The sequence below is a fragment of the Periplaneta americana genome, chromosome 12, assembly GCF_040183065.1.
Source record: "Periplaneta americana isolate PAMFEO1 chromosome 12, P.americana_PAMFEO1_priV1, whole genome shotgun sequence".
NCBI classification, from domain to species: domain Eukaryota; kingdom Metazoa; phylum Arthropoda; class Insecta; order Blattodea; family Blattidae; genus Periplaneta; species Periplaneta americana.
The window spans coordinates 127,866,643-127,885,703 of NC_091128.1; the positions used below are offsets into that span (position 1 = coordinate 127,866,643).

The 19,061-nt window shown below is 32.1% G+C and overlaps 1 protein-coding gene across 1 annotated transcript in view; it reads left to right on the forward strand.

Moving 5' to 3' along the window:
- LOC138709978 (cardioacceleratory peptide receptor-like) overlaps positions 1-19,061 on the forward strand; it is a 414,250-nt gene that overhangs the window by 198,498 nt on the left and 196,691 nt on the right. The window contains exon 5 of the mRNA XM_069840659.1: positions 11,583-11,678. Coding sequence (XP_069696760.1) covers positions 11,583-11,678 — 96 coding nt within the window. The remainder of the gene's footprint in view (positions 1-11,582; positions 11,679-19,061) is intronic.

Here is a 19,061-nt window from a genome sequence, read left to right on the forward strand (position 1 = left end):
TAATTTAAAATTTTTGGAAACAAAAACGATCTTAAGGCAGATTTTTATCTCGCTCCATCTTGCTGTATTATAATTAGAGTCCTGCATTTGGTTACTTAGACACCTAGAGCCGTATTCATAGATATTTTTAGCGCGGGCTTCCGGTGGATGATCAGCGTTTTACGTATTCATAAACCAGTGTTAGCGATAGGATATGATTTGAATTCTGTACAAGTAACCAGTGGATAGCCGGGGCTAGTTTAGCACGCGAAATGTCTATGAATAGCACCCTTAGAGTCACCAAGCAAGCCGCAACAGTGCAGCTACGTATGGGATATAAATCAGTGGCATTGAACCCCTCCACTCTCTTCACACACACACACACACACATACATGCACACGCACTCACGCATACACACATATTTTAGGTATGCTTTCAGTAAGTAAGGCAGTCAACATGCCGAAACAAAACAAGAAGCAAATAGTCGGTGTGAATAATTTTGTTTTGTGACTTATTTATTTATTTAATTATTTATTCATTTGTATTTATTTATTCATTTAATTATTGAGGCCTACTCATTTAATATTTATTTATTTATTTATTTATTTATTTATTTATTCATTCATTCATTCATTGACTAATTCGTTCATTCACTCATTCACTCACTCATTTATTTACTTATTTATTTATTTATTTATTTACTTATATTTATATCATTTATTTATTTATATTTATTTCATTTATTTATTTAATTTATTTATTTATTTATTTTTATTCTATTTATTTTATTTATTTTATTAATTTAATTTAATTTATTTAGTTTTATTTAATTCATGTAATTTATATATATACATACATATATATATTCATTTTAATTTTATTTATTTAACTTATTTATTTTATTTATTTATTTATTTAACTTATTTTATTTATTTATTTTATTTTTATTTATTTATTTTTATTTGTTTTATTTGTTTCTTTGTTTATTTGCTTGCTTGCTTGCTTATTTCAGGTATGCTTTCAGTAAGTAAGGCAGTCAACATGCCGAAACAAAACAAGAAGCAAATATTCAGTGTGAAAAAGTTTGTTTTGTGGTTTATTTGTTTAATTAATTATTTATTTTTATTTATTTATTTATTTATTTATTTTTATTTATTTATTTATTTATTTATCTATCTATTTATTTATTTTATATATGTGTACATACATAGGCTATGTTCAGTTACAATATTCAGGTATGAAACACGTATTCATAATAATTAATTTCTACAATCTGGCATTAAAGACGTAATACATGGGGACAAAACATGTACAGACATTTCTAAATGAACGAAAGTTTAAACATCAGGGCAGAAATATATTTTATATACCTGTATTTCAATATTAAATAATTTTCAATTGGGAATATTCAAATTTAAATCCCTTCAATAACATGATAAGACAAGATAAACTTTATTGTCAGAGGCAAATATGCATTGACATTGTCAATAAAAAAAACACCAATACATTAAAATTACAATAAGTCAAAAATAAAATACATTATGCAACAGTTCAAGGGCCCACAATTGCATCCTCTAGACTGTAAAGACACAAATATATTAATTTTTTTTATACATTTCTTGAAATTAAGAGTATTATTTGTAGTCTATATTTAATATCCTCAGGCAAGCTATTGTAAATTTTAATACCAGAAGCCATGTAAGTTCTACAAATATTTATAAGGTGGTGTACCAGAACACTTAAACTATTTTTATGCTCGACCATGCCGAAATGTAGTAATTATACACCTGGTAGTAGCCCTTTAATGCACCTCATTAAAGTATACCTAGTCATTATAGTTCAGTTGTTCAGCCAATGAGAAATCACCATTGTACCATTATGAAACCCCAAGTATCGATTATTCTCGGATATGCAATCGAAAGACAATTAGCGAAACGTCACGGAGGCTGGAATTCCAATACTGTCGCAGAAGGTTATGTTCTGTTACTATAATATTAGCGTTAATTGTAAATAATATTCAAATAAATTCAATTTGTCATCTCGTTTTTCAATTCTAAATCAATTTCCAGGTTATATCAAGACTAATGTTCATGTTATTCTCTAGGTTATATCAAGGCCAATGACATTTGTGCCTCGGAAAAAATCAATACTTTCGCGTCTGCGCACATCTCACAATTCAGTTCAGTTCCGCTCCTCACATAACCATAACATGAATACTTCTGAATAATTTCAAGTTAGAAATATGGTCGAGCATAAAAAGTCGTATGAAACTTGCCTATAATGATAATTAAGACGCTCGTATAAAAATTATGAAACTCGCTTGCGCTCGTTTCATAAACAAACATACTCGCGTCTTAATTACTACCATTATAGGCTCGTTGCATAATGTACTATTATTACGAGAATATTGTTTATTTCTAAACACATTTTCATAATATACTTTTCAGCAAAAACGTAAATAGCAATGCTAAATATTTTTCTCCTGTTTAGGCTACTGAGTTTTGAATTTAGACCTACATTGCACTTTTAAAAAGAATCAGATATATTCATTTAGTCCCTGATACTTCAACTTATATGTTTGGTTGTTTTTTTTACCGTTTCGACAAAAGTGTGCGCGGATTAACTAACAGATTTGGCTTGTAGGTTGCTTGCATTGGTATAATCGCCGATGGAAAAATTTTCGCGTAGCAGGAGACAAATTATAAATTACTTCTCGGCCTACATTATTTCATAACCTGGGAACTGCAGTTTATGCTTTCATGAAGTTTTGGCAAAAGAAATTTCTTTCTCTTACTTTGTTGCAAAATACGTAGATGCCAGGTACAAGGAGATCGTAATTCACATTTTCTTCATCTAGACCAAACATAAAATGATTTCCTTCTGTTTTCTGTAAATAAACACGAAATTGTAAAGGATGTGCTCACCCGATTTTCCTCTTTAAATTCGAGTGATAAAAAAAATCTTGCGCTCGCTACAGTAGCGGAGTCGAGATCGTTTAGAACAACGCTAGCAGGTTCCCCAACCCGGCATTATTAATGAAAATATGCTGAGACTTGACACAGCAAAGAGCAGAATTTTAGAGAAACTGCTTCGTTTTTGTGTGATTTTTACTCTGCCCTTTCTAGATATAAAATTATCTAACATTTTATTCAGGTTTTGATAGTTGGAAAATTCATTGTTTAAAGCTGACAGTTTTAGAAGTAGCTACGTCTGACCTCTGTCTTGCCATTCTGTATAATTGTAATTATACACTCTTCTTGTGTGGAAAAGGCTATGTAACAGTTTGCTTCCTTCCTTTTCCAGAACTTGCTTCCCACGTCGATACATGCCTGAAATGGCTCTTGGTTCCGAACTACGTGCATTCGAACACAACCGAGTCATACATTCCCAATAACGATAGAATACATACCATATATTCATTCAACTGGAAATACGTTACGTCTAGAAGACTATTGACCATGTGCATCAACGTCGGTTAGTGTAACCATCGGTTAAAATTGTCACCTAACCCCTGATTAAGCATTTTTACGGTGGATCAACCTCGGTTACGATTTAAATAGGAGGTTAACCACAGTAATCTCTAACCGGCCATATTCGAGCGGTTAAAGGAGATAACCAACGATTATTAGAGCAAGTAAAGGAAAATGGCGGCCAGAGCCACAGGTGATTATTTCGAAGACGATTATTATTGTACAGTACTTTAATTACTTGGATAGAGCGTGAGCGTGAAGTTTCTTTAGTGGAAAGAGAAAATTCTTATTAGGAATTGGGTGACAGAAAATTTCAGGAGAGATCGTTTATCAAAATCTACAAATGGATCACTTGAAATAACACAAGAACAGTCATATTTCTCCTATGGATCGGCTGCTTATATTACGATTCTATGTAACTGTTATTTTCTGTATTTTAAGAGGGAATACTCGAATATCTCTTTCTCTATGTCACTAGCTGAACAAAGAAAGGTTATGGATGGATCTTAGGATAATGAACAATTCCCTGGTGTAAATGAGGTCCAAGATCGTACACACATTCCTACTAATTTACTGCATTCTTTTCCTTTATGGATATTCCATCTTTTTTATATAGGCCTAATATATTTAAATCTAGTAATTAAGCCTATCGATACTTCAACCTCACATTGGGATATATTCATTTTTGCATTCTATTTTCCATTCTGTACGATTTTAACCTAACGTTACTGAAAAACAAAGAAATGCAACTCGCAAATATAACAGCGCCCAAAGGCAAACAAATGCAATGCGAAAATGTAGGACACGTTCGTTTCGATGTAGAACGTAGTGGGCGCAGTCGTTTTTAGACGTTGACTATTATCTTTGCAGCGGTATGGATGTTTTCCTTTAGTTATTTTGTAGAAACAATGTAGCACCATAGACTTTACTCTGGTTAAATGAGGTGTCAGCTAGCCATGTTTTAGTAGGCCTAATCGGTGATTATGAATGGTGCACAGAAATTACATTTTAACCACGGCTACTGTTTAACCGTCGTTTTGTAATCTATGATTACTGCGTTTTTGACCGATGTTGATGCACTTCGCCATATGTCATAGATTTGTAGGTTGTAAAAGAAGCCTAACCTGACTAAGGAAACTTAAGCAAAATTTACTATCAATTTCTCTCTTAAGTCAAAATTAAATTCATATTATTCGCCATCACTAGAGAACGAATTTCTAGGTGCTAAAGAGAGAGATTTTAGGACTTTATAATATCCAATTTAGGACTTTTAGGAGTTTATATAAAATTAACAATTAATAATTTTAGTAAACATTTCATTTTAGGTGGAATTTATGTACAAAGAACTGGTGCTGACAATAGTGCTACCGAACTGAAGATTCAAGTTCTTTCAGTGAAAAAGGCTGATTGCTGATTGGTCAGATTCATTTCGCATAACAGGAGTGCATTGAAGCGAAAAGTAATTTGTAAGCTCTCGCCTAACCTGAACAACCTACCACCCCTTTATGCTAGGATAGGCTTTTCCAAACGAATTTCGGTTCCAGGAAATTAGGTAAAATTCTTCTTCCTTTCCTTCTAAGACTAATATGGAACGAACTTGCCAGAACAGTTTTTGTGTGTAAGATAATTTTTTATTATATTTTAAATAGAATTTTTGTAGTTTTATTCAGCATTTTTCATTTTTAGTATGGATATTTTTTTATTTTAAATATATTCAAAATACTAAAAAGGCGCTTTTTAGGCAAAGAATAGTTTTAGGCATTTATAGGAATTCATAGTTTATTCAGGCGTTTTACATTCTATACAATTTTAATAGGGGGATTCTGTGTACAGACCGATTATTTTGTCCTGACAGCTCAGCGACGCGAAAGAGGGGAAGTAATAGGAGTAGTGGGGAGAGTTCCCGAGTAGAGATAATGGCGAGCGGTCGGTAAAGGAATGCAGTACAGCTTAACTCTTAACTGTACTGGAAACACAACGCTATACCGCATGCGTGACATCCGATCGTCTGACTGCAGGCGACAGACTAACCTGAACATCCCTTGGCGTAACTTAATGGACTTTCCTGACCCAGGTGCACATTGTCAGCGACTGTCAGGACCAAATAATCGTACTGTACATAAAATTTAGAGATATCTGAATAACATAGTCTGGGACATAGCAAACAAAATAGGTACGAAACTAGAAATTCGTTCCCTAGTCATCACTACCTTATTAGTACCCCTATTTCATAAATAGTTACTTACAAGAAAATTTAAACTATAGATCATATATAGAGACGTTAGCAACCGACCCATATTTCTAGCAAAGAAATAATTTTAACGTTGAACATTTAAGTGGGCACATGTTCGGGAAAAATGTCAGTTACCATTGCAGTAATAGTCGAAACGCACCTTGCAACATAGCAACCCGCAACATATCATTATTTGAAAATAAATTAAGTTTGAATATCATCGTAGGCCAATATGTAATATATTCAAGATAATTACAATGGCTTGAGCAGCAAATGCGATATTTTATTTTCTTGCATTGGTTACGATGTTCATTAAAATTCTCAGTTATTTGTTTATGGTTATGATTATACTAAGATGATTCTCATCAAGCGGTGATCTGCGTTTATTACAAATCACACTTAGACATTCGTACTCTAGGGATTGTATGTTAATGAAATTAATAATGCAGTGGAATTCGACAAATGGTATCACTATTAATAAATCAAAATAAATAAAAGACTCATCATGTCATGTTTGCAGTTTTTCTTCGGAAAGATAAATGCTGTAGCTTCCCGTTGTTTTCCGCACACCACTCTCTCTTTCGCATCTTAAAAATATCCCAGACTGTTATGAACAATTTGCGAAAGATACCTACAGAAGAGTAAAAAAGTGTATGTAGTATTTATGGACTTAGAAAAGGCTTTTGAAAGAGTGGATTGGAATAAACTGATGGGGATCCTAAAGAGAATTGGTGTGGATTGAAAAGAGAGAAGACTGTTCAGTAATCTTTAGATAAAACGAGTCAAAGTCAGGATAGGAGAAGAAATGTCAGAAATTGAAATTGGGAGAGGAGTACGTCAAGGATATCCTTTATCACCTACGCTGTTCAACATCTACTTGGAGGATTTAGTAAAGAACTGTTTTCAGAGCATGAGAGGAGTGATAGTAGGAGGAAGAATAATAAAATGCATAAGATTTGCTGATATGGCGTTGTTAGCAGAAGAAGAGATGATGCTAAAGGATATGCTACTGGAACTAAATGACAGCTGTGAGCAGTATGGGATAATGATAATTGCAAATAAGACGAAGAGCATGGTCATAGGACGAAAAATACAGAAGATAAACTTGCGAATTCTAAATGAGGCAGTAGAACAATTGGACAGGTTCAAATACTTGGGGTGTACTATAAGCAGTAACATGAACTGTTGCCAGGATGTGAAAAAGAGGATAATAATAATAATAATAATAATAATAATAATAATAATAATAATAATAATGATAATGATTTATTTTAGCTGGCAGAGTTAAGGCCGTAAGGCCTTCTCTTCCACTCAACCAGCAAAAAGTATAGGCTATATACGTATGCATGAACTTACAAAGAATTCAACAATTCGATTTAGATGAGAGTTACATGTATACAAGAGTTATTTGCGAATTAAACAACAAAATACTATGAACTATTAATTAAACACTGACATAAACTGTGTAGCAGAATTAAGCTAAAATACATAGAATGTTAATATATTTCAAATAATATTAGATAATAGAAAGAGATTATTATGAGACAATTTTGAAAATACAGCACTATCAGGATGATGTCTAAAGAAAGAAGTAACAATGTAGTCAGAGGATAGCAATGACCAAAGAAACTTTTAATAGAAAAAGGAGCATCTTCTGCCTACCTCTGGAAAAAGAACTAAGGAAGAGACTACTGAAGTGCTTTGTATGCAGTGTAGCATTGTATGGGGTAGAAAATGGACATTACGACGAAATGAAGAGAAGCGAATAGAAGCATTTGAAATGTGGATATAGAGAAGAATGGAACGTGTGAAGTGGACAGATATAATAAGAAATGAAGCTGTGTTGGAAAGAGTCCGTGAAGAATGAATGATGCTGAAACTAATCAGGAAGAGGAAAAGGAATTGGTTGAGTCACTGGCCGAGAAGAAACTGCATACTAAGGGCTGCACTGGAAGGAATGGTGAACGGGAGAAGCGTTCGTGGCAGAAGAAGATATCATATGATAGACGACATTAAGATATATGGACCATGAGGAGACAAAGAGGAAGGCAGAAAATAGGAAAGATTGGAGAAAGATCGGTTTACAGTGAAAGACCTATCCTTGGGCAGAATACAGTGAATAAATGAATGGATGAACATTTCTTTCATAGCTTTGTACTCAAAGGCAAGTCCTTCACTGCAAAACCCAGCATTTTTCAATCTTCCTTTTTCTCCACTTCCTTCTTCGTGTCCACATACTATCCGTATATCTTAATGTTGCCTATCATCTGATATCTTCTTCTGTCCCGAACTTTTCTCCCGGTCACCGTTCATTCCAATGCAACCTTCAGTAGGCAATTTCAACATTATTCCTCCTTTACTGTTTCTAGCATAATTTCATTTCTTATTTTGTCTGCCCAATTCACACGCTTCATTCTTCTCCATATTCACATTTCGAATGCTTCTAGTCGCTCCTCTTCACTTTGTTTTAACATCCATGTTTCTGCCTCCTACAATGCCACACTCCACACAAAGCACTTCACTACTCTCTTTCTTAGTTTTTTTCAACGGTCCGCAGAAAATGCTTCTTTTTCTATTGAAACCTTCCCTTACCATTGCTATCCTCCTTTTGACTTCTTGGCAGCAGCTTATTTTGCCAACAAGAAAGCAGCAAATATCAACATTTAACACAAGAGCTCAAATACGATCAGCAAATAGAGAGAGTCATCATCAAATGCACTGTCGCTTCTGCAAACGCAGTGGTCCACTATAACAATAGAAAGTCCTGCAATTACAGCAACAGTTACTCAACATGATTAAATCAATAGTCTGGACAATGCCATATTGTACGCTATACTCTGAGAGACTCATGATGCTGTTCCAGACTAAGTAATATTGTATCAGATCTTATGTAACTAAATAATAAGAATTGATCTAAATAAAATAGAAAGCAATGGTGCACTGTTCAGAGAAGGTGTAGATAAGACTCTTTTTTATTGCTGATAATGAATAAGGAATTTACAACGCTTCGAAGATTGGCTCCATCTTTGTCTTCAGGTAATCAAAAAATTAGATGGGAAGGGGTTCCTACGTTCGTTTCGAATGTCAGAAACAGAAAAAGTCTGCCCGACTGACCGAATAGGAACTTCTTGCTGCTTCATATTAATTTTTTGATGACCTGAAGTCCTTCAAAGCGTTGTGATTTTTTTTTCATTGCTAGCAAAGGAAAAAGTCCAAACTCTGTTTAAGTAATATTAATAATAATAATAATAATAATAATAATAATAATAATAATAATAATAATGACGATAATGATAATGCGGTTCATTGTAGAATGTTTAAGTAGTTTCGAAAAACTGAACTTCTTAAATACGTCTCAACACACGGTTATAAATGCAAAATTATTTATTTTCTGAATAATATATTTTATCTATTTATTAATATTTATGTGCTGCACAATAGCCAGAGACCAATTATATCCATTTCAGCCTATTTATATTCATGTAATATTCTTGTCTTTTTGTATTGTCTAATTGTATTGTTCATGATGAGTCTGTTACTTATTATGATTTATTAATAGTGATAACATTTATCGAATTCCACTGCATTATTAATTTCATTAAAATGCAATCCCTAGAGTACGAACGTCTAAGTGTGATTTCAAATATTCGCAGATCACCGCTTGATGAGAATCATCTTAGTATAATCATAACCATAAACAAAGAACTGAGAATTTTAATGAACATCGTAACCAATGCAAGAAAATAAAATACAGCATTCGCTGAAAAAAAGACAAGAATATGACATGAATATAAATAGGCTGAAATAGATGTTAATAATCATAATAATAATAATAATGATGATAATAATAATAATAATAATAATAATAATAATAATAATAATAATAATAATAATAATAATGACATTTGTTTTTCTTCCTCTGTATCTGAAAGTTGAGGGCAGTTTCAGCTTTACTATATAACGACATCCTTCTCTCGTAGCTGCGACCTTGCTAAAGGTTTTCATGTTGAGATATGCAGTCGCGTAATTTTTGCACTAATCCTTTGTCCTGTATACTGTTTATATATTACTCGTATTTCCAGTATATTCGTCTCTTACTATCTCAAAGGTTTATTTGTCATTCTTGCATTCTTCTCTAATAAAAGAACTGTGAATGTTGTTTTTTTAATGATTTTGATGTGATTTTTGTTACAATTTTCATGTCTGTTGTTCCTTTAATTTGTTTTGTGTTTTGGATTTTGTTCGCTGTTCACGACCATAAGTTAATACTGGTCTTAAGTAGATTTATATCAGGACTCGGATCTTTATAACCTAAATGTTAATATTGAAACTTATTATAGTTTAATATCAACAAACATTTCCTGTATCTCAAGTAGAATCCTTATTGTCACTGGATACTTTCTTACGGTGACTCCGAAATCTTTTTACTAATTCCTAGACAATGAACGTAAACAAAAGGAAGATTACAGTACCCTCTGTGGCTCGCGGTTTACACAGAAAACCATTTATTTCGTTAAAAATTCCACGTGTTTAACAAAGAAAATTTAAATTCCGAAGCAGTGTAACAGGGTTTATCTTATATATTCTTAGATACAACTAATAATGTATACTCAGCGTCATTATTAAATTTTAGGTCATCAAAATCAGGACCCTATTTATACCTTTTCACTTTCGTTTCTCTTCCTAAATTTTTATTTTTCCAACTGGTACCATTTTGGTATCCAAATATTTTTTGCTTGATGAATGACACAATCCACGATTATGTTGCTGATATTGAGCTCTATGCATTATTTATTTATTTATTTATTTATTTATTTATTTATTTATTTGTCTGTCTATCTATCTATCTATCTATCTATCTATCTATCTATCTATCTATCTATCTATCTATCTATCTATCTATCTATCTATCTATCTATCTATCTATCTATCTATCTATCTGTTTGTCTGTTTGTCTGTCTGTCTGTCTGTCTGTCTGTCTGCCTATCTATCTATCTATCTATCTATCTATCTATCTATCTATCTATCTATCTATCTATCTATCTATCTATCTATCTATCTATCTATCTATCTATCTATCTATCTATCTATCTATCTATCTATCTATCTATCTATCTATCTATCTATCTATCTATCTATATATCTATCTATCTATCTATCTATCTATCTATCTATCTATCTATCTATCTATCTATCTATCTATCTATCTATCTATCTATCTATCTATCTATCTATCTATCTATCTATCTATCTATCTATCTATCTATCTATCTATCTATCTATCTATCTATCTATCTATCTATCTATCTATCTATCTATCTATCTATCTACCTATCTATCTATTTATTTATTTATTTATTTATTTATTTATTTATTTATTCATTTATTGATTCATTCGAATGACAGGTACAAAGATAACTTATTTTTGACCTAAACACAACCTCAAGATTAAAACAATATAACTTGATAGGACTTATAATTAAATCTAATGAAGTAACTAAACAAAATCTTTAAAGAACTAAAATCTAAGAACTAAATAGAGACATGAGGCTTCTCGCTTCCCAGGCATTATGTGTAAAACTGTCAAGACTTCTCTACGATTTTTACCTTCTATCTCTAGTTTGACCCTACCCGAATTCTTAGATAAATCCATTGATTTGGCTTTATTTATAAATTTTTGTATTGTTCTTCGTTGCAATGATTCTGAAATTTTGTAACATATTTGATTATGATGATGATGATGATGATGATGATGATGACAATATAATAATAATAATAATAATAATAATAATAATAAACAGTTAATCAGAGGATGTTAATAAATAAGTTAACCATTAAAATTTGTTGCATTGGGTTATAAAAAGGTACAGTTCCTGAAAATGGATGTTTTTCTCATTAGGGAGACGAGCCCGGCTGCTGGTTACCGTCGCGTGGGTGATCAGCGCCATCTTCTCGGTACCGATCGTCATCTTGTACCACGAGACGCCTATACAAGGTAAGAAATGCTGGCAGCTGCTTGGTTCCCATATCAACAGTCGACACGCCATGACTGATGACGATTCCTCCATCAAGTTCTTACATCTTCTTAAGCACAGACGTCACGATGCAACATTCCGGGTTCATTTAGTATTAAATTGGAAACTGATTTGAAGCAACGATGAGTTTTTCAAATTGGCTCTACAACTTTAATTCTGCACCGTAATGGAATTGCGCGTCTATCTCGCTAATTTTCACTCGACGTTCATTAAGAAACTTCTGCTTCATGCTCTGGCTTGATGTAATTGTTTTTATTTTAATTAAAATACTGGAGTATTGTAATGAGCTTCTTCTTATCTGACTGTCCAATGCATAATATTTTCAACACTGGACATAAGTTCGAATTATGATGAATTTCAATGCAATAAGTAAATGAACAAAGAGAAATAAATGGTTATAATTTCATTTGTTCCTAATAAGAATATAGTTCAGGCTCTGGTAATTTCGTCTCGGTTTTACTCAGTGAACAAGAAATTTCTCTTCTGAACTTTGAGGACTATTACATGTCGTGGGCATCATACCAGAAATGCGTATACTAAACAAATTTTGCGTTATTAAAATATTTAATGGAACCTATTTATATTTGAAAACAATCGTTTGATAATTGTAATGTACATGAGAAATAATCAAAGAAAGTTCTTTATTATGTGGACAAGGGTAGGAAAAATCATTTCGTATTTAAATGACTATAATGTAAATTTTCAGTTCTGTTGATACGCTCTTCTGGCGTGATGCTCTCAATGTGTAAATATCTTAAATATTTAGTACAATATGACTATAGGCTACTTTCTTCTTCATTCCATTCCCTTTTTAGCTCCTTTGTTGATTATTCAATATTATGCCTTCTTTTTTTTCCCCTCTTCCCGTGATACATTGTTCCCTTTTTATTTTTCAATTACATTTTACATCCTTTATTTCTTTCTTCATACATTTCTTCTTACGTCCTTTTCCTACATAGCTTTCTTCCCTCCTTCCTACTCTACAAATTTATTATCCTCTTCTTCCTTTCTGTCCTCATTTCTTTCTTACTTTTCCTATCTTCTTCCATTTTGTCTTTCAACTATCTTTCCTTGCCCTTCTTTCATCCCCCTTTCTTTCCTGTACCTTTTTTTATTTAACTTGCTCCTTCAATTTCGTCCTTCAATTTTCTCTCCTTCACTCTCTTTCATTCATCTTTCTTTCCTTTCCCCTTTATATTTTCTTTCCTTCTTTTCTCCTTCTACTCCTCCGTTCTTTCTTTTATTCTTCGCGTTTTCTGTCTTTTCATGAATCCTTCATCCTTTCTTGTTTCTCTGCTTCGTCTTTCTTCCTTTTTTTCCTCTTCTTTTACCATTTCCGTTCCGACCAATTCCTCCGTTTTCTTCTTGTCAGTTTTCCTTCCTTATTTCTTCCTTGTTTCTCTTTATATCTTACCTTTCCTTCCTCCCTCCTTTTCTCATTATTTCTTTCCTTTATTTTTTTTACCTTGTTCCTGTTTTCATTTCTTCTTTCTTTTCTTCCTTTTTGTGTTTCTTTTTCTACTATTCCTTCCTCCGTTCTGTTCCTGTTTTCATTTTTTTTCATTCCTTCCTTGTTTCTTTTTACATCTTATTTTTCCTCCCTTTTTTCTTTTCTTTCAACTTATACTTTTGTATTCCTTTCCACTTTATTCTTCCCTTTGCTTTCTTCTTTCTTCTTCCTCTTGTGTTTCCTTCCATTGCTTCGTCCCTTCTTTTATTCTTTTCATTTCATGTCCTTTTTTCGTTTATCCTATCCCTCATTCTTTCTTTCTTTCTCATTTCTTTCTCGTTTCATTTTTATACTTTACTTTCCTTCCTCTTTTCCTTGCTTTCACTTGTACATATTTCTCTTTCATGCCTTTCATCTTTCTTTTCTCCTTGTTTCTCTTTTTATTTCACTTTCCTTTGCTTTCTCATTTTCCTCTTTCCATGCTTATTATTGCATTTTATCTTCCTGCATTAATTATTTCGTTCTATAACTTCCTTTCTTTATTATCTATCTTTCTTTCTTTCTTTCTTTCTTTCTCACTCTCGTATCTTTGTCTTGTTTTCTCCTTTTATTGTTCTTTCTATATCCCCTTTCCTTATTCTTATAGTAATTTCAGCTCGCAAATGTTCTTTTCTTCATTTCGGTCGTAAAAAATAGCAGGGATATATAATACAGTGAAAAGACGGAGTTGAATAGATACACCTTCTAAAGTTTACGGAATTGTTTTCATAAATGCAGTGGACGCTAAGCTTAAAGTTCTAACCCAAGTTAAGTCTGTGTTCATATGGAACGAGCGATAATGCTCTAGAAGTGTTTTCTCCAGTAAATTTTAATAACATGATAAGATCAATAATATTCACTTTTTCCTGCAACAAGTCTTCAGGAGTATAGAAGCTTCTAGAAAGAATTTGTTAATTATTTAATAGCAAGGATGGAGTGAATTTGAATGTGATTCTAATAGTACGACTAGTTGTTAGGTGTGAAGAGAATAAGAGAAGAGTAATTAGATAATAAGTGTCATAAATTAGAAGTGATAAGTGAAAGTGAAGGGACATGAAAGACATAATCAAGAACATGCACTAAGGTCGCGATACGTCAATGTATAAAATTTTTAAACAGTGTGAGGGACTGCTGACCCGAATACATAAATGTGAAGGGTCATTAGACGGAGTATGTTCAGCGAATCATATCATATCATATCATGTCATATCATATCATATCATATCATATCATATCATATCATATCATATCATATCATATATCATATCATATCATATATCATATCATATCATATCATATCATATCATATTATATCATATCATATCATATCATATCATATCATATCATATCATATCATATCATATCATATTCTTCTGTCTGATTGTTAATTTATATTAAATGTGTATTTTTCTCTCCTTTTCTCTTTCTTCTTTTTTTTTCTTTTTGCTCTTGTGTGTTATTTATTGGTTTGAATTAAGTTACTTATTGCATTTAGTAATCTATCCTTGTAAATTTTATGTTATGTTATTGGCTAAGACTATACCGTACACGAGCCTGGCTCTTACGGTAGTGGCTAGAACCATTTTTTGTTTTATTAATTTAATTTGTACTCACTAGGTAGCTAGTTAAATAAATAAATAAATAAATATTATATATCATATCACATCATATATCATATCGTATCATATATCTTATATCATGCTTAAATGCGACAGGCTCATGTCAGTAGATTTACTGGCATGTAAAAGAACTCCTGCGGGACAAAATTCCGGCACATCCGGCGACGCTGATATAACCTCTGCAGTTGCGAGCGTCGTTAAATAAAACATAACATTTTTTTCTTATATCATATATCACATGACAATCACATCACATCACATATATCATGTATCATATCATTTTTTAATATCTCTTTCATCCTTTCCCTTTTACGCTTTTTCCTCTTTTTTTCGTTTTTTGTTCATTGTTTAAGTCTTCATTCCTCTTGTCAAAGTTTCTCACTTCATTTTCTTCAAAGTCTTTCTTCAGTCTTTCATTATTATGTTTAATCCTCCCTTACATTCATCATTTATTTATTTCATACTTTCCTTTATTCTTTATTTGTTTAATTTGTCTTCATTTCTTCTCTTCATTTTTCTTCATTTTTCTTCATTTTTTTATAATTCTTTCTTCCTTTCTGTTATATTGTTCTATCTTTTGCATTCTTTTTCTTAGTATCCTTTCATACTTACATAGTATTTCAGCATTCATATACGTTCCTTTGCTCTTTTATTCCGAAACGCGTTTCACTATCTTGTAAAACACCCGCAGCCTTAATTGGCTCTCATTGGCACTCCAGGAAACCGAACAAACAAAGTCTGGGTTTGTGCAAAGAAATCCGCACAGTGCTGGTTGCATGCATTTCAGGAGTGGGAGGACGCTCTAAGAAGACGTAATGGATAATAATGAGCCACGCTTGCAACTGTTAATTAACCCCTCTCTGTGTGGCAGTCACCGCCAATTATAACGGTTTTATTAATTAGTCTGCCACAAGTTCCAGCATGCCGCACACCATCGCCTTGCAGACAAGTGTAACAGCCATTGATATATGCTCCCACGAAAATGATTAATGATTTTCCGTCATCTTAAATTATGTTTGAATATTTATCAGAGCGGAGGGCAAGGTGCCAGAATCCGTGATAAGAATGTAAACTTGTTAGGAAAAAACTAACAGTCGAGTTAGTCATGGGATTCAGGTGTGAAAAATGATCTCTGTCAAAGAAATATGAATTCTTTCTTCTCGCCACGCAAGTACCGTGCTATTATCCCATCCATTCACTCGTATGTTATTGACTTATGTTGTGCCTAATAAATATAATGTGAGATTGCACATTTAGTGATTTCTTATTTTATATGAATTTCAGGCCAGTTATTAATCAAAAGTAATATGAATCAACGTTCTCGCCAACAGCAGAGTTCGCTAGTAACGATCGCTTTCATATCAAATAATGGACTTAAATTAATAAAAAAAAATGGTTTGACATAAATTATCTTTCTATCAACGAAAATAAAACCATAATTATTCCATTCTCGTTATCTGAAAAATGTAACAAACCTCCTACATCTATATTAAGTATTAAATTACATAATTCTGATTGTTGTCTTATACAGTGTAAATGTCCGATTATTATTAAAGAGTCCTCTGAAGTTAAGTATTTAGGCATAATTTTCGATAATCATTTAAAATGGAACCAACACATTAATTACCTTTGTAATAAATTACGTAAAATAGTATATTATTTTGTTTTATTGAGGAATTACTTGTCAATAAGTTTATTACGCACAATATATTTAATTTTATTTCAATCGGTAATTATATATGGAATTGTAGGATGGGATAGCTCATTTAAATCCAATTTTAATCCACTTTATTTATTACAGAAGAAAATAATATTAAAATATGTCTTCATAAACCTATTGATTTTCCATCTCAAAATTTGTTTTTAGACTTTAATGTAAAACACAAATTTATTATATAGTATTAATAAAATTCATACAAAAGAATCGAAATAATTTTGAATTGTATTCTCATAGTTATGAAACAAAAGGTATGAATTCTTTGAGATTCTTTGAACCAAAATGCAACACTGTTACAGTATTTAATCATAGTAGTAATTTATATAACAAATTTATATTTAAATATCTTAATCTTGTCAATTCTAATAGTTCTAGTATTAAATTTAAAAAGTTATGTATGGATTTTATAAAAATTGAAAAATTGTAAATTTAAATTTATATACTATAATTGCATAGTAGACATAAGACAAATTGTATTATATAATTATTAATTTCAATTCAGGAATCCGCCCCTGAGCACGAGTTCTACTCTTTCAGGGGCGAGCTAAAGTTTTTCTGTATGTATTATATTTTATGTTACAATTATTAGCAAAATAATAAATAAATAAATAAATATATTATAATCTTCCTCTAAGAACTCCCAGCTGAGTCTGTCTTTTCGTAATAATTACAAATGGCTTTTAGAGAACCCGCAAGTTATTGCCGCCCTCACATAAGTCCGCCATTGATCCCTATCCTGAGCAAGATTAATCCAGTCCCTACCACCATATGCCACCTCCCTCCAATCAATTTTAATATTATCTTCCCATCTACGTCTCGGCCTCCCAATGATCTTTTTCCCTCTGACCTCCTAGCTAACACTCTATGGGCCGAGTGTATAAACCATTTAATCTTAGATCAGAGGTTAAATTGATCCTCGTTCTAGCTGAACTTGGAATTTTGTGTTGTATAAAATCTAATCTGAGATTAATTTGTCTTACACTAAAGTCAGCTTTGACTGAAGAAATGTCTCCGATTAAGTTAGATGATCCAAGTTCAGTTATTTCTTTTCTGTTTGAAATATACGAGTGGCAGATTATGCAAAAAGAATAACCATTATTATTAATATTAATAGATATGGTAATATATATATATATATATTTTTTTTTCAATTTCTTGCCTTAATACACAAACATTCTTATATTTTATAAGGGTTTATCGTGTTCAGCAGTATCAAATAACATAACCTATAATTATATAATGTTTATAACAACCATTAATTATTTATTAATGGATATGATAGGTACATTAATAAATTTTCAATTAACTGTATTACTAAACGAAAATTGTCGTTTTATAAAGCTTCATGATGTTTAGCATTGTCAAACACCATAACATGATAACAATTTGGAGAGCGGTCAACCTTCTTCTTATTGTCCGCCATTATTTACAATGCACAAAACAAACCAGTATCTCCAACAGAGTGTACGGAAAGTCGCCAAAAAGTATTTGGAAAGTCGCTAGATTTCTCATTATCAACAAAGAAAGATTCGATTTTGTCACTATGGGGTGCTAAAAAGGTCGCTAAATCCCTATTTAAGCCATATAACAGTTAAAAGAAATTGTCGTTGAAAAAGAGTTAAAGTCGCTAAATTTGCGACACTGAACAAACCTGTACAACATGGCCCGTGCATCACATACTTCGCCTGTTTATGCGATGTTGCCAAATCCTTTTCACGTGAACTTAGATTGCATTCGAACCTAGGTAATTTGATCGCAGGAAAGTTTTATACAATAGAAGAAGTGTTTCAACTCGGTTCACTTTCCGATCTTCGATCAAAGTTGATCTTTAGTCAGGGAGTTTTATACAATTGGGCCTATTAGTATTTCTGGATTCGTTCGTAAGTGCTACATTCCCTGCTCATCTCAAACGTATGGATTTAATGTTCGTAATTATGTCAGGTGAAGAATACAATGCGTGCAGTTCTGCCTTGTGTAACTTTCTACATTCTCCTGTAACTTCATCCCTCTTAGCCCAAAATATTTTCCTATGCACCTTATTCTCAAATACCCTTAATTTCTGTTCCTCTCTCAAAGTGAGAGTCCGAGTTTAAAAACCGTACAGAATAATCGGTAATATTACTGCTTTATCAATTCTAACGTTCAGCTTTTTTGAGAGCAGACTGGATGACAAAAGCTTCTCAACAGAATAATAACTGAAATTTCCCATAGTTATTTCCTCCCCAGTGTCATTTCTATTTATTACTCTTGCTTGAAGATATTTGAATTTTTCCACCTTTTCAAAGGATAAATTTCCAATTTTCGTATTTTCATTTCGTACTATGTTCTAGTCACGAGGCGTAATCACATACTTTATCTTTTAGGGATTTACTTCCAAATCTATGTTTTACTTGCTTTAAAGTGAAATTCCCTTGTTTTCCCATATAGTTTGTGGATTTTCCTCTAACATATTCACGCACCCGCATAATGTATTTTCGTAATGTGCTATTTAGTCTAATTATGTGATAAAATAATTTTC